The following is a 13,576-nucleotide window of genomic DNA, read 5'->3' as shown; positions in this document are numbered from 1 at the left end:
ATGCCACCCCCTCTAGGAAGCTCTCCTTGATCTGCCTGGGAGAAAGGGATTTGTGTCAATGGAGGGTCTTCTGGCTGCAGGAGCCAGACAAGCCTATGTTGGTTCTGAGCGCTTCCGGGCGCCGCTACCGCGGGGCTGTGGCCTTGGGGCCGTCTCCCCTGTGTCCGTTCTCACCTCTGCTCCCCCTGCTTCTCCTTACACTTCAACTTGATCTGCTCCTGCTAGAGACATCGCCCCCTTGCTGCTGGGGATGATGACCCCAACAGTCCCTCCCTCGTCCTCAGAACCCCTCTAGGGCCTAGGGAAAGTTCCCAGGGAAGGATCTGATTGGTTTTGTTTGGGTCACATGCTCCCTCTGTGAGCCAGTCAGCACGGACGTGATTATAACATGTCACAGTTGGCCTGCTGGGGCCAGGTGGAGCGCTGTGATTGACGGACTCTCCAGAACTACCCAGGTGGGGCTGGCCCCTTTCCAGGGGAGAGAGGACAGCTGGGCGGCAGCAGTGGCCAGGCTCCTGACCCCTGCATACAGATGAGGAAAATGAGGCCAGCAGAGGGGAAGCAACTTGCCCGAATGCAAGCCAGGGCAGGCACTGCCCTTTGCTGCTCTCGGAGGACCTTCTGGAATGTAAGAGGACAGTTCAGAATGGCTGCCGTGGTTTGCACGGGCCGGGACCTGGTGTTCCCAGGGCAGAGACCCTCTTCCTGCAGGTGGGGAGGGGGCTGTGCCTCCCCTGGAGCTGTCACCTGGGTCCTGCCCCTTCCTAGAACCAGGATTAGTAATGTGGGTGCAGCTGGCTTGAATGATCTGACTCCCACTTCCCCGTAATTGACGGGAGAAGAACGGGTGTCGTGTGAAAGCACCCACTGGGCGTGACGTGTTTGCTAAAGAACAAAGGAGTGCTGCCTTTGTGGGGGGAGGGGCGTGGCCCCAACCCACCCCCGAACCTTCCCACTGCCTCCCTAGTCTCCCGGCTCAGATGAATCAGTGTGGCTTCCAGCCATGAGGATTAGACTGAGAGGTACCTGTTGGCATATGGGAGGCGGTATCTGCAGAGCCCAGCACCCTTCTAAGTGCCTGACTGTTACCCAGTGCAACACGTACCCAGGGCCAGCGCCCTCACCCCTCCCCACCACGTTATCGGTGGGAAAGCAAAGCTTCGAGTGGACCCGGGGGCTCTGGTCGGAGCCCAGCACCTGCCCACGCTGCCAAGCCTGGGAGTGAGCCTTTGCCTTTAGGGCCAGTAACTCAGGTGAGGAGAGCAAGCCCTCTGTCCCTGCCTTTACAGAGGGCAGCTACAGGCCCCAAGTCACCCAGCCTGTGGGGCCACCCTGCCTGGCTCCTGACCCCTGTTTGAGGTCCGGGCCGCTCCTCTGGCCCATCCCTGACCAGTGGGCCTGCTTGAGGACCAGAGCAGCGCCCACCCCAGGCGTCTGAGTGCACCGGGCGGGGCTGCTGTGGGGCCTGACAGGCTCACCTGATGGGTCAGAGTCTCCAGGGGACCCTTCTTCTCCGCAGGCTCTGGGCATCGGCTGCCTAAGAGGGTGGCTCGGGCTGGGGTGGAGGTCACAGGGCAAGAGGTCAGATAGTGGGGTGTGGGGGCCTGGCTCTCCCTGGGGGAAGGAGAGGAGAGCCTGCCTTCTCTCGCAGTCGCCCCAGCATGTCACCCCAGCACTTCTCCCCAGCGTCCGGCGGCCCACATGGTGGGCGAGCAGGACGGGGCAGGAAGGAGGGAAAGCAGAAGCCGCCTCTGAAAGTGCTTGTCCAATGGGCGTGGGGCCCGTCAGTGCCAGCCACCTTTGCTCACTTTCCTGTGGGGTCCCGGCAGGTGCGACCCAGCCAGACGCAGAGCCTGACCCCCGTGGGTGACTGTCAAGGCCACAGGCACGTCCCCTCTTGTCGTCTGCTCCAGACAGGCCTGGTGGGGTGGTTCCCGGGGCCGGGAGGTCAGAGTTGGTGATAGCTGCTCTCTCTCTCTCTCTCTCACACACACACACACACACACACACACCCCTCTCGTGCTCCCACCGCCCTTTGTAAGCTATTCTCCTACCCTGGGGGGAGTGGTTCCCTTCTGTCACCATGGCTGCTTGGGGACCAGTGTGTCCATGACAGGCCACAGTTGCCCCTCGATGTCCTGTTATTGCCAGAGTTCACCCTAAGCCCCACTCCCCCTCCCCCAGCCCAGGGACGCTGTGGCACTGAGGGCTGTGTGGCCTCTGATGCGTCCTCAGCCTTGGATGCAGCAACAGCCTCACCTGGCCCCCAGCTCTGTCCTCTGGTGTGGCTGTTGGAAAGCCTGGCCCACAGAAACCACCAGGACAGAGGTCCCCAAGTCTTGCTTGGGTTCTCCCCGGGGCCTAATGACAGGACATGTCTTCTAGGAGAACCACTCGGTTGGGGACTTCGCTGCCACTCCCTCCTTCCAGCCTGGTCTCTGTCCTGAGCCCCCAGTGAAGGTTGAGGTCACTCCTGGGGATGACCTGGCCGTGGGCCCCCCACTGGGTGACCTCCTGTTGGCTGAAATGGCCAGGCGCCAGGACGCCGAGGGGCAGCTGCCAGCCCTCACGCCTCTTCCAATGACTGAGTCACCAGCCCTTCCCCGGTTCCAGGGCATTTTCAGGCTCAGCGGCCTCCCTGTACCACCCTGGGGGGTCCCACTGCAGTGAGGTCCTCCGGGGCCATAACTGAGGGGACGTTAGAGCCAGCCCAGCCTTCCCTTTGGAGTGAGGAGGGGCTCTTTCGGGCTGGTGGGGGGTGTTGGGCGTGGGGTGCGCTCCTCTCCTAGCAGTTGGGGCGGGCTCCGCCCACTTATGGGCACCCCGCCCAACGCCCTGTGCCTCCCTCCACACACGTTGTTGAATTTTCTCGGCAGCCAGCCGTTCTGCCACGTGAATTGAGGTGTTAGAGGCGGAATTTCAGAGCAGGAAAGAACGGAGACTCAAAGTACATTCGCGTTCTCCACCCACCCTCCCCTCCTCACCAGAGATGACAAATCTCAAAAAGGCAGAACTATCTGACCAGACCCCTCCCCAGGCATGCACCCCCACCCCCAGCCCCACCTAGAGAGCTTCCCAGAGGCCCTCCATGCCCGCTGGCTCGGCCTTGCTTAGGGGTCTGGCTGCCCAGGTGAGCACCACCTAGGTCCACCTGCACACCCCAGGACTTCCACAGAGGAGCCAGTCTGCACACTGGTTTTAGCCCCATTGCCTCCAAACACCCGGCCACCGATGTCTGAACATGAGTTCAGAGAAAACAAAGGGGGGTGACCCCAAACACACTGCGCACAGTGGGCTCTGGCCAAGCCCAGCCTCGTGGGTGCACAGCCGCCTCCAGGCATCCCACCGGCTGCGCATCGGAGCCCCGAACCGCTCATGGGCGGGAACCAAAAGGGGACTCTTGGCCCAAAGTGCCAGGCCCTGGGGAGGGAAGGTTCTTCCTGAGAAGAACCAGAACTTCGAGGGGCTGCCTTATGGTGAGAAAGGGGAGAGGCCAGTCCCCTTGTTTTCTTTCTCTTAAAAAAGATTTTATTTCTTTATCTTTAGAGAGAGGGGAAGGGAGGGAGAGGGGGAGAAACGTTGATGTGAGAGAGAACCACCGACCGATGGGCTCCGCTCACACTGGCCCCCATCCCTCAACCCTGGCCCCTCCCCGATGGGGAATCAAACTGTCCCCCATTCCCTTCGCCAGACGACGCCCGCCTCTGAGCCACACCAGTAATGGCAGTCCCCGTGTTTCCCTATCGGATGGACAGACATAATGTTCTCCTTAGCAGGGAGGGGCAGGCCTGGGCGTAGTTGCACGTGCTGCATGCAAACAGCATTCGAGGACCCAGCTGCGCAGAGAACAGAGGGCCCCCCAGGGCCTGCAGGAAGGGGGGCCAGCCAACTCCCAGACGGGGCCCTTGGTCAGCATCGGGTTTGCAGCCCAGTATCTTCTGCGTTCAGTCCCTTTGCCCCATTCTCTGTGGCCTCCCCTCCGAAAGTCCAGGGCTCTCGTGCCTGGAGCAGAGGGGAAGAGGGACAGGAGAACAGCTCCTTGGTGTTTGGGGCAGAGCCCTAACAAGGCCTTGGTGCTTAGCCTTGAAGTCTGAGGGTGAGACCCGGAGGGAAAGGAGTCTCTGGGGCAGGCCCCGCCCCACGTCCCTCCTGTCCCCTCCCCTCCTGTGAGCTCCCTTTCCAGGGAGCGAGGGCCCTGCAGCCCTGGGTGTGAGTTTTGGGAAGGGGTGGGCCTCCCTTTCCTGCACCCTCCCTGCCTGACGCCTCCCCTCCTCCGCCAGCGTCATCATGACCGGGGCCTACAACAACTTCTTCCGCATGTTCGACCGCAACACCAAGCGGGACGTGACCCTGGAGGCCTCGAGGGAGAGCAGCAAGCCGCGGGCGGTGCTCAAGCCGAGGCGCGTGTGCGTGGGCGGCAAACGCCGGCGGGACGACATCAGCGTGGACAGCCTGGACTTCACCAAGAAGATCCTGCACACGGCCTGGCACCCGGCCGAGAACATCATCGCCATCGCGGCCACCAACAACCTGTACATCTTTCAGGACAAGGTCAACTCCGAGATGCACTAGGTGGGCACGGAACCCCATCCCGGGAGCCCGCCTGTGGTGGCTGTCCCCGACATGACGGTCAAACAGCCACTGGAGGAGAGCACGTGGCCCCGAGGGGCAGTTGGCCCCTGGGCCCAGCCCCTCCCCAGGCTTCCCTGCGCCAGGCCGCCTCGGCTGGGAACTGTGTGAAGTGAGGGACACGAAGCGGTCACAGCCGCAGGTCATAACCCGAATGTGATGGTGGGCCTCCAAGTTCAGGGTTCTTTCATTCCTGCACTTGACCTGCCTGCGGTCTTTACCACATTGTTAGGGTTTTTACATCTCCAGGTTAATGTTTCACTCCAGTGGTTTCTTTTAAGCCAAGCGGGAGCCAATGGGAACTGTTCCTCTTGTGCCTCAGTGGCCCCAGATCGGGGCTCTGGGGCAGTGAATGAAGCTCAGACAAGCCAGCCAGGGGTCCTCTGATTATAAAGGGGGTGGGCTCCACTGTCTCAGAGCTGAGGGTCTCACGTTTGCATTTTGGATTGTGAGTTTATGCTGAGACTTTGGGGCTGCAAGCCCATCTTTTAGGTTCTTTCAGTGTCTTTCAATATCCCAGGTCTGTTAGTTTCGGAATAGAAAGGGGTGGGGGTGGGGTTTCCCATGTGTGCCTGTGACTCTCACCCGATTTAACCCAACTCTGCTGCCGCATTGGCCGTGGGCCGGGCGGGGCCCTCCTCCCTCCTCCATCATGGGACGCTTTGTGGGAACTTGCCTGGCTCTGTTCTTGACCTTCTGGAACCTTCCTCACTCACACCAACTGCTCGCTGAGGGCCAGGCGCTGTCTGTGTCAGGTGCCAGGGGCGAAAACCTGTACATGAGGAGACGGAGGCCCTGCAGTGACCTACAGTTGGCCCATGGCACGCGCCAACCACGCAGTGGCACCCAGAGACCGTCCGGGTCTTCCACGGGTGCTTTCCGACCCATCGGTGGCCCACAGTGAAACCAGTCTCGGCTGGAAGGTGACCTTCAGTGTGAAGAAGGACAGAGCAGGGGGGACGGTGACAGGGTCCCAGGAGCACTGAGGGGCAGGAGGGGGAATGCAGAAGACCCTGGAGGCTCCTCGCTCTGCTTGGTGGCACCAGAAGTCCGGCCCGCCCTGGGTCCCCCCCACCCCGTAAGCCCCCTTCGCCCACGCTACACCTGGCTCCTTTCCCGACACACCGAACCGCCTCCAACAGAAGCTTGCATGTTATGGCCATTGTAGGGCACCTTTTCCTCCCTGACCACACAGTCCTGGGGTGCTTCCCCAAGGGCCACAGAGGTCAAGGCCAGCCCCACCCACTCCGCCACCCGCCCACCCACCCACCCACCCACATGCTGCCCAGGAAACAGACCCACGCGAGATGTCTCTGCGTGGGGGATGGTGTACCTGTGTGTGTGTCAAAGCACAAAACGCATGTTCACTCAGCTCTGGCCCTACCGTATTTACACAGGGAAACGGGTCCCTGGGCTCTTTTTTTAACCAACATGAATGAAGAATGTTTGTTTCTATGTCACTGTAAAACCCAGGCCCTCTGGACAGTATTATATGTACATATCTATCCCGAGTGAGATGAACAATCGCGGGATTCGGTTCCTTCTTTTCCCCTTTGTAAAGAGGTTCACGAAAGTGGTCAATTGTATAGAAATCTTGTTGAAGCCACACTCCATGTCCCTTCGTGAGTCAGACTCGAGAGGCAGCTTGCGGCGGCAGCTAGAGGTGACTGTCCAGTCAGATCCCACGGCGGATTCGCCCTTTTCTTCTTCCGAGTGCGCGTCTTACGCTGGGTTCGAAAGGAGGTCTAAATACAGCTCCTAGTTCCTTACACCTGTTTTAAACTTTGGGTACCAAAACAAAAAGAAACATAGCAAAAGGCCCAGAAAGAAAAGGATCGTTGCAGAAGAAAAGCCTGGGAAATAATGGCCAAAGCAAACCGTGAAGAATAAAATGCGTGTTGGGCAAAGGGGGGCGGGGCGGGGGGGCGACTCGGAAAGCGGAGGGAGGACCAGTGAAACAGCGCCAGGCCTTGGGGCCTTACTCCGAAGGGTTTTCTGCCCCTGGGGACTGTGTGGCGTGCTCATCGGTGTTGTGAAGTGGTCAGGTTGTGTTTGTTTTCGGTTTCATTCTCTCCGAGGACGGAGCTCTCGAGGCGGGGCGGGGGGCGTGCAGCCCATGCGGGCGGAGTCGGCAGACCGGGGCCTCCTGGGCTCTGCAACTCACAGGTGCATTGCTTTCTTTGGTGTCTCACAGATTATCCAGCTGTTGAATAAAATTATAAATATGTGAATACCAGCTTTTTCCAATAAAATAACAAATGTTACATTGAGAATGTGGCTCAGCACGGTGCTTGTCTTTAAGGAGGCCCCTCGCAGGGTGGTTGGTCCTGTGGGGGGACGATACAGCAGATGGGGGCGCCCATGGGTGCTGGGAAGCCTGGGCTCCCTGGAGGCTTTGCTGCCTGCAGCTCCTAAGTCAGCTTCCAATCTTTCCGAGCTCTGAGGTCCTCACCGAGGACATGGAGCTAATGGTAACATCGACCTCGCTGTCCTGGGGGTGGGCCGAGACACGGCCTTCGAGCCCAGTGCCTGGTGTGCAAGCCCCCAACATACGTAGTTGTTCGGAGACAGTGAGCATGACCTACCCCGATTCCCGATTCCTCTCCCACGATCTACTCTGACCTCACGTCCAGCACAGGAACACGGTGCGGAGGAGGCCCCGAGGTGAGGAGAGGTCAGGGCCTTCGCTGGAGACCATGCAGCTGGTGTGAGCAGGTCCTGGGTTTCGAGCTTGGGCTGGCTACCTCCTAATCCAGAGCTCCCCTGAAGACCCCCTTCCCTGTTCCTCCATGTCCCAGGGAGAGGGGGCTCGAGAGGACAGAGACCACAGGGTGTCGGGATTAGTTCTGGAAGCCAGAGAGGCCCAGCCCCGCCTGCTGCCACAGCTGAGGTGAACGAGGACACGTGGGGACACGTGCAGGCACCCCTCCCGGCAGCCTCGGCCCCGCCCCTCCATGATGAAGGGGCCCTCACACACCAGGCCCAGCGGGAGGGTCTGCTGGTGGGGCTTCCATCAGCTCCATTCTCCATCAACCACACAGCCCTCGGGATGGAGCGTGAAGTGGGAGAAAGCCACTTCCTGGCTGTGTGACCTTGGATGTAGGTCGACCTCTCTGAGCCACACCTGCGGGCCAGAGAGCAATGCTGCTCCTGACCCTGTGGTACTGCTGTGTGGGGCGTGATGTGCCATCTTATTTAGGCTTCACGTTATCCCTTTTGAGGTGGGACTCCCCATAGGGACCCCGAGGTGGGGAGAGTAGCCCGGGTCTCCAGGCGGACCTGCCTGCCATCAGCGTTCTGGAAAGCAGAGTACCTCTGCTGGCCGTGCTCAGAGGGAGCCGCACCAATGGGAGACGGCCGGGCGGTGGTACTGAGACCCCGTCTGCCACTGCGGCTGGAAAGAGGGAGGAAGGGGCAGAGGCCAGGGCACGCGTGGGCTTGGGGAGCTAGAAAGGGCCTCCGGAAGGGACCAGCCCCGTCCACGCCGTGACTCAAGCCCAGGGGGACCCAGGTAAGACTTCTGACCACAGACTGCGGGAGAGCAGGTGTGGCGTGTGGTGGTGGCTGCTGCAGCCTGCCCACGGGGGTGCTCTCAGGCCCGTCCAGCCACTTGCCCGAGTCACACACCGAGTCACACACCGGTGAGTGGGCAGCAGAGGGGGATTGGACGCCACATTGCCCTTTCTGAGGGTGGCAGGGTGTGACCCCGCTGGGGAGTTCCCAGAAGTACTTGGGGGTGGGACGTGCAGCCTGGTGGGGAAACAGAGGAGCAGGTAGGGGCTCCTAGCAGGCCAGGGACTCAAGGGGAGCTGGGTTTCAGGGTGGGTGGCCAGGCCGGGTCCCCTGGGTCTACCCAGGGGGACGGCCCTGGGCTCAGGGCTGTGCAGGGCCCCACACAAATGTGCTCCAGCTCTGCCTCCCTCCCCGCACCTCTGCCAACTGCAGAGTGTTGCCTGCTCTGATGAACAAGTCACTGTCACCCTGTCGGTCCTCAGCCCCGAGAGCTCTGAGACCCTTTGCACCCAATGGGTTCCGCTGGGCTTGGCATGTGGGCCACTTGGCGATGGGCCCAGCACGCTGCCAGCACTCTCTCCCCGCCGACATGCGGCACCATTACTGTGTTAACTGGCGACACCTGAGAGCCTCGCCCTGCCCCTCCCCTCTGGGCACCCTGCTGAGCGGGCAGTGTCCGTCACCCCACTCATTTCACCTGCACAGGCACCCTAGTGGGAGGCTGCGGTTTCCCTCATTTTGCAGATGAGGAGACTGAGGCACAGGGAGAAGGATGACTTGCCTAAGGCCACAAACTTGTGAGCCCCGGAGTCAGGATCAGATCCCAGGCAGTGTGGCCCCAAACAGGGACCAGGGCTCTCTGCCACCTGAACCATTCACCGCAGGTCCCTGCAGGTGCTTTCTGGTGGGTGTCTCTGGCCACAGCCCCTACTGGTCCTCTGTGGGAACTAAGTCTGCACCCCCTCCCCTGAGACTGCTGGCAGAGAGCTTGCCTACCCCCCCCGCCCCGCCCCAGGGCCTGCTGCACAGATCCAACCACCTGAGGGAAACTTAGCAGAGGCTCACTGGCTCCTGGTGGGGGGTTTCCTAGCAACCTCGGAGCATTTGGAGCAGCTGTGAGCCATTGCCTGGGTTGTGCGTGATTCATTGCAAACACCTCGGTCGTTTTGTGAAAAACAAAGTCCCGTTCTCTGCACCTGGACAGTGTCAGCCCAGAGCCCACACAGCCCAAGGACACGGTGACTCTCAGAGGGGAACTGAAACATCGCCACAGGTGGCAGTATTGGGACCAAAGTGAAAATGGAAACAAGAAGGAGTCCATTGTTACCATTATGCCGAAAGTGTCAACCACGCAGCGGAGAACCGGGGGTCTGGAGAAGTGAATTGTGTGTGTAAGACCTTTGCACAGCCATAGGCGCAAAAGACCGTGTCGTTCCTGAGTGGGCCCAAGAAGAACGAATGTCGCCTTGGAAGGACTGGCTCTCTGCAAATCTGCATGCCACTCATTTATTCACTCAGCAAACGTCCTCTGAGCACCTGCATGGTGGGCAGTGCTGAGGCCTGGTGGCCAGAATTCTCGTCCTGGCTCGGGCGGTAGCTGCGGTCTCGGGGGACGCCACCTACGCTGGCTGTGCCCCCGTCTGCAGCATGTGGACACCGGCAGCACCCACCTGGAGGGGCTGTGGGACCCAACAAGAAAGTCCGCGCATACGTGGTCTGCGGAGAGCCCACCCCTGCCCCCACCGCCTGTCAGCGACCTCACTGTGGTTCCTTTAACTGCCCAGAGCTTCAGTGCCATCCTGCTACCCCTGCCGCTGGGCCCTGGCCGTCCCTGGGGGACTGGCAGAGTCTGGGCCCACACTGAGGGTGCAGAGGCCCTGCTGAGGAGGGCAGCCTGCAGGAGGGAGGGGGAGCCAGGGGAGGTCGGGGGGAAGGGGGTTCGCTGGAGCCTGGAGCTGGTGGGGACCCCAGGCAGCAGGGTCTAGGGGTCCATGGGCTTCCCCAGGCGCTGGCTCTGCTGCCCAGAATCTGGGTTTCTTGTCGCCAGGCAGTGGGACACTTGCCCTTCTACTCCATGTGGGCAGGCTGCGTGGAAGGGTCAGTCCAAGGGGCCTGTGCCCCGCTAGTCAAGGGAGCTGTGTGCAGCCGGGTGAGGCCGGTCCAGCGCTCTGCCCTGACTCTGGAGCGCACGGAGACGCCGTCTGAGGCCCCGTGTGGTGGAGGCCCCGTCATGGTGCCGTTTCTGACATGGCAGCCTATGCCAGGATGTGGCTCCCCCCCCCCCAAGGCTGGTGGAGAGGGAAGGACAGGATGGCAAGGACAGGCCTGCATCACTTCCAGTTCCCCCACTGGCCACACACTGGGCACCTGCTGGGCGAGGCTGGGAAAGGAGTTTCCTTGGCAGCCGGAGATCCAGCTCCGGATCTGGGCTTCCCCCAGAGAGGGCAGTAGGGGGATGTGGTGGTTGGTGCCGCAGACAGAATTAGGGGGTGCTGCTCAATCTTTCTGGGGCTTGCACCCCACAGCCCCCAGAGGAGTCCTCGTCTTTGCCCTCCCAAGAGGACTTTTCTGTAAGACTCAGCAGGAGTCGTTTCTGTGGCTGGCCCAGCAACTGTGACAGCGGAAGAGGCCACGCCCACCCATCACACCTGTCATGGCACCACTGGGGGCTGCTCCTGGTGCCGGTTCCAGCGTGAGCACCTAACAGCCGATTCACCCACAGGCAGCTACATCCAGGGGACAGAGTAACGACTCAGTGATGGCGAACGCCAGCAGGCAGGTCCCAGATGGAAACACGGAGGGAGGCGCAGTGGGGGAAGGTCCCAGGTAGGGCCACAGGGGAGGCTGAGTAAGACACTGCCCGGGAGGAGCAGGGTCCTAAGACAGGGACCTGGCTTTGCCCCGAGCTGTGAACCTCTGAGTGGCTACCTCAGGACCAGTGGGTGCCAGCTACACTTGCCAGTGGGGGAGGGCCCCTCAGGAGGCCAAGTGGGGAGGTGAGGCGTTTTGGTTTAAAAACCCCACTTTCAGGCCTGAGTCAGCAACAAGCATGTGGTGCCAACAGGGAGACGAGGTGTTTGTTCCACTCCGGCCCCACATCTGCCATCAGGGTTGGGGCTGTCGTCAGGTGGCCGATTCGAGGGACAAGCTCCTGCTTTGTAGGTGACTTTGCAGGGATGTGGGGAGTGCCACTCGAGAGGCCATTCACAGCAGGGGCCCCTAATGATTCATGGCCTGTTAGGAACCGGGCCACACAGCAGGAGGTGAGCAGTGGACCAGCAAATGGGAGCTTGGCTCCTGTTATTGCCTGAGCTGGGCTTCCTGTACCTGCCCCCTGCCCACCCCACACGACCCCCCCCCCCGCCCCGGTCCATGGAAAATTATCTTCCACAAAACCGGTCCCCTGGTGCAAAAAAACGTTGGAGACCACCAAGTTATGGGACGAGGATCGGGATACCAGGACGCAGCTGACACGTGNAGCTGGGCTTCCTGTACCTGCCCCCTGCCCACCCCACACGACCCCCCCCCCCCGCCCCGGTCCATGGAAAATTATCTTCCACAAAACCGGTCCCCTGGTGCAAAAAAACGTTGGAGACCACCAAGTTATGGGACGAGGATCGGGATACCAGGACGCAGCTGACACGTGGAGAGGCACACAGGGTAGCTGAGCTCCCGGTGGGTGGGTGGGTGGTCTGTCTGCAGCGGCAGCTCCTCCGCAAGGGGGCCGGGTGGTCTTTCTGGCACCGTTCTCCACCACCCCAGGGGGTGGGGCTCCAGACTGTGCCTCAGGGTTCCCAAGCGCCCTCTGCAGGGCCCTGGCTGCAGAGCCAAGGAGGGCTCCAGCTGCCTGCCGGATGGGGCCCGCTTCCACCCTGGCTTGGACCTTGAGCTCGTCCTCTGCACCCACTGGCGTCTGGCTGTGTGGGCCTCCCAGGGCTGCCCTGATGGCCAGAACATCTCCTCTGGCCTCCCAAGTCCCTTTCTTCCCCTTGCTCACAAAGTGGGCAAGCCCTTGGGCAGGAGGTGCCTCCCTCTGGGCCCCCAGAGCACTTCCTGCTCCGAACCGGGGCCTCTCGGGTTGGACTTGGGTGAGTCTGTGCAGGCCAGGACCTGGGTTTGGCTCCCATGGTGGAGGGACTGCTCCGCTCGGCATTGCCGTGCAGTAAATATTTGCTCGGGGGCAGCAGCCTGTGCGTTCCGGGCTCATTAGTCACGTTGAACGATGTTTTAGATGGTGAGTCACAGGGACTGGCCAGGCTTTTCTGGCTGTGTGGTCCTGAGGAATTAAACCTGTGACGCAGGCACAGAGGTGGGACTGTGCCTGCCGGGGCGCACGGGGGTGGGTGGGGGTGCAGCCAGAGTACCCTCAGGCACGAGGCCCTCTCCTTGCCTGGGTCAGGCAGCTCAGATCGGCTCCACTCTAAACACAGCGATTTTCACAAAGTTTAAGTTCTTGAAAAGCCAGAAGGGACCATTTGTCTGGGTCTGCATTTAACTCCTTTAACAATTCACAAATACCTGGTGAGCATTTACTAGTCCCTGACCTGGCCAGCGTGGACCCGGCCAAGCTCACAGAGCAGAGGCCCTGGGCCAGGTGGGACGCAGGTGATACCGCTGGCCTCTGTTCCCGTCTGCCGAGCCCACTGCACCGGCACGTACGAAGGGCACTCGTGTTTCCTGACGGGTCCTGTGCATCACGGGGGTTTAAAAGGGCTTCATTCCCACGAAGTTCTGAAAGCCACTGGCCAAGCTCAGACTCCCCGTGTCACAGATGGGGACACTGGCCCGGGGTTGGACCGCATGGCAAAGGTACAAGCTGGGGTCCAAAGGCCAATCTGGGGTGACCCTGAAGAGACCGCCGTCCCCTGCGCCAAGAAGGTGGCTCTGCTGGGGTGCCTGCCAGGGTGGAGGGGTGGCCCAGGGGACAGGCACATCTCGGTCCCATCTTGGCTCTGCCACTAATACCCAGTGTGATCTCCTCCCTGAGCCTCTTTCTGTGGCTCTGTGGTTCGGGGTTGTCACGGTACCTCCCTCATGCGGCACAGAGATTAGATGTCACCTCGTTCACTCAGGAATCACCAGTGTTCCCCTCCCCCCATTAGTGGTGAGTCTGGGGTAGCAAAGCTGAATCGTGATGCATTTTGTGGATCAATGAGGGGGGATGGGGCTGACCTCTAACCCTGGGATGTGGGGTTGCAGGCAGAGCATAAACAGGACTGGCGGACAGGGTAGCAGCTATGTCAAACCACGAGTAACTTCGGATGTGCACTGTTACCGGTCATCTGAGTTTCCATGCACATTGCGACCATGCGCATTTCAGACGTGGTCAGATCTGCGTGGATGCTGGGCAGTCGTGGCCAGCAATGCAGGGGCCCCTGGCCTGGAGGTGGTGCCTGGTCTGCTCGCTGGCAGGCAGCCTGTCAGCCCCCGAGAA

At 61.0% G+C, this 13,576-nt stretch overlaps 1 protein-coding gene across 1 annotated transcript in view; it reads left to right on the top strand.

The window, feature by feature from the left end:
• PPP2R2C (protein phosphatase 2 regulatory subunit Bgamma) overlaps positions 1–6,874 on the top strand; it is an 84,019-nt gene extending 77,145 nt beyond the window's left edge. The window contains exon 9 of the mRNA XM_037046135.1: positions 4,281–6,874. Within this exon, the coding sequence (XP_036902030.1) occupies positions 4,281–4,572 (292 nt within the window). The 3' untranslated portion in view covers positions 4,573–6,874. The remainder of the gene's footprint in view (positions 1–4,280) is intronic.
• Positions 6,875–13,576: the final 6,702 nt, after the last annotated feature.

This window comes from Sturnira hondurensis, unplaced genomic scaffold (genome assembly GCF_014824575.4).
Source record: "Sturnira hondurensis isolate 20B ecotype Veracruz unplaced genomic scaffold, ASM1482457v3 Scaffold0000780, whole genome shotgun sequence".
NCBI classification, from domain to species: domain Eukaryota; kingdom Metazoa; phylum Chordata; class Mammalia; order Chiroptera; family Phyllostomidae; genus Sturnira; species Sturnira hondurensis.
This window is presented reverse-complemented; position numbering and strand designations above follow the sequence as displayed.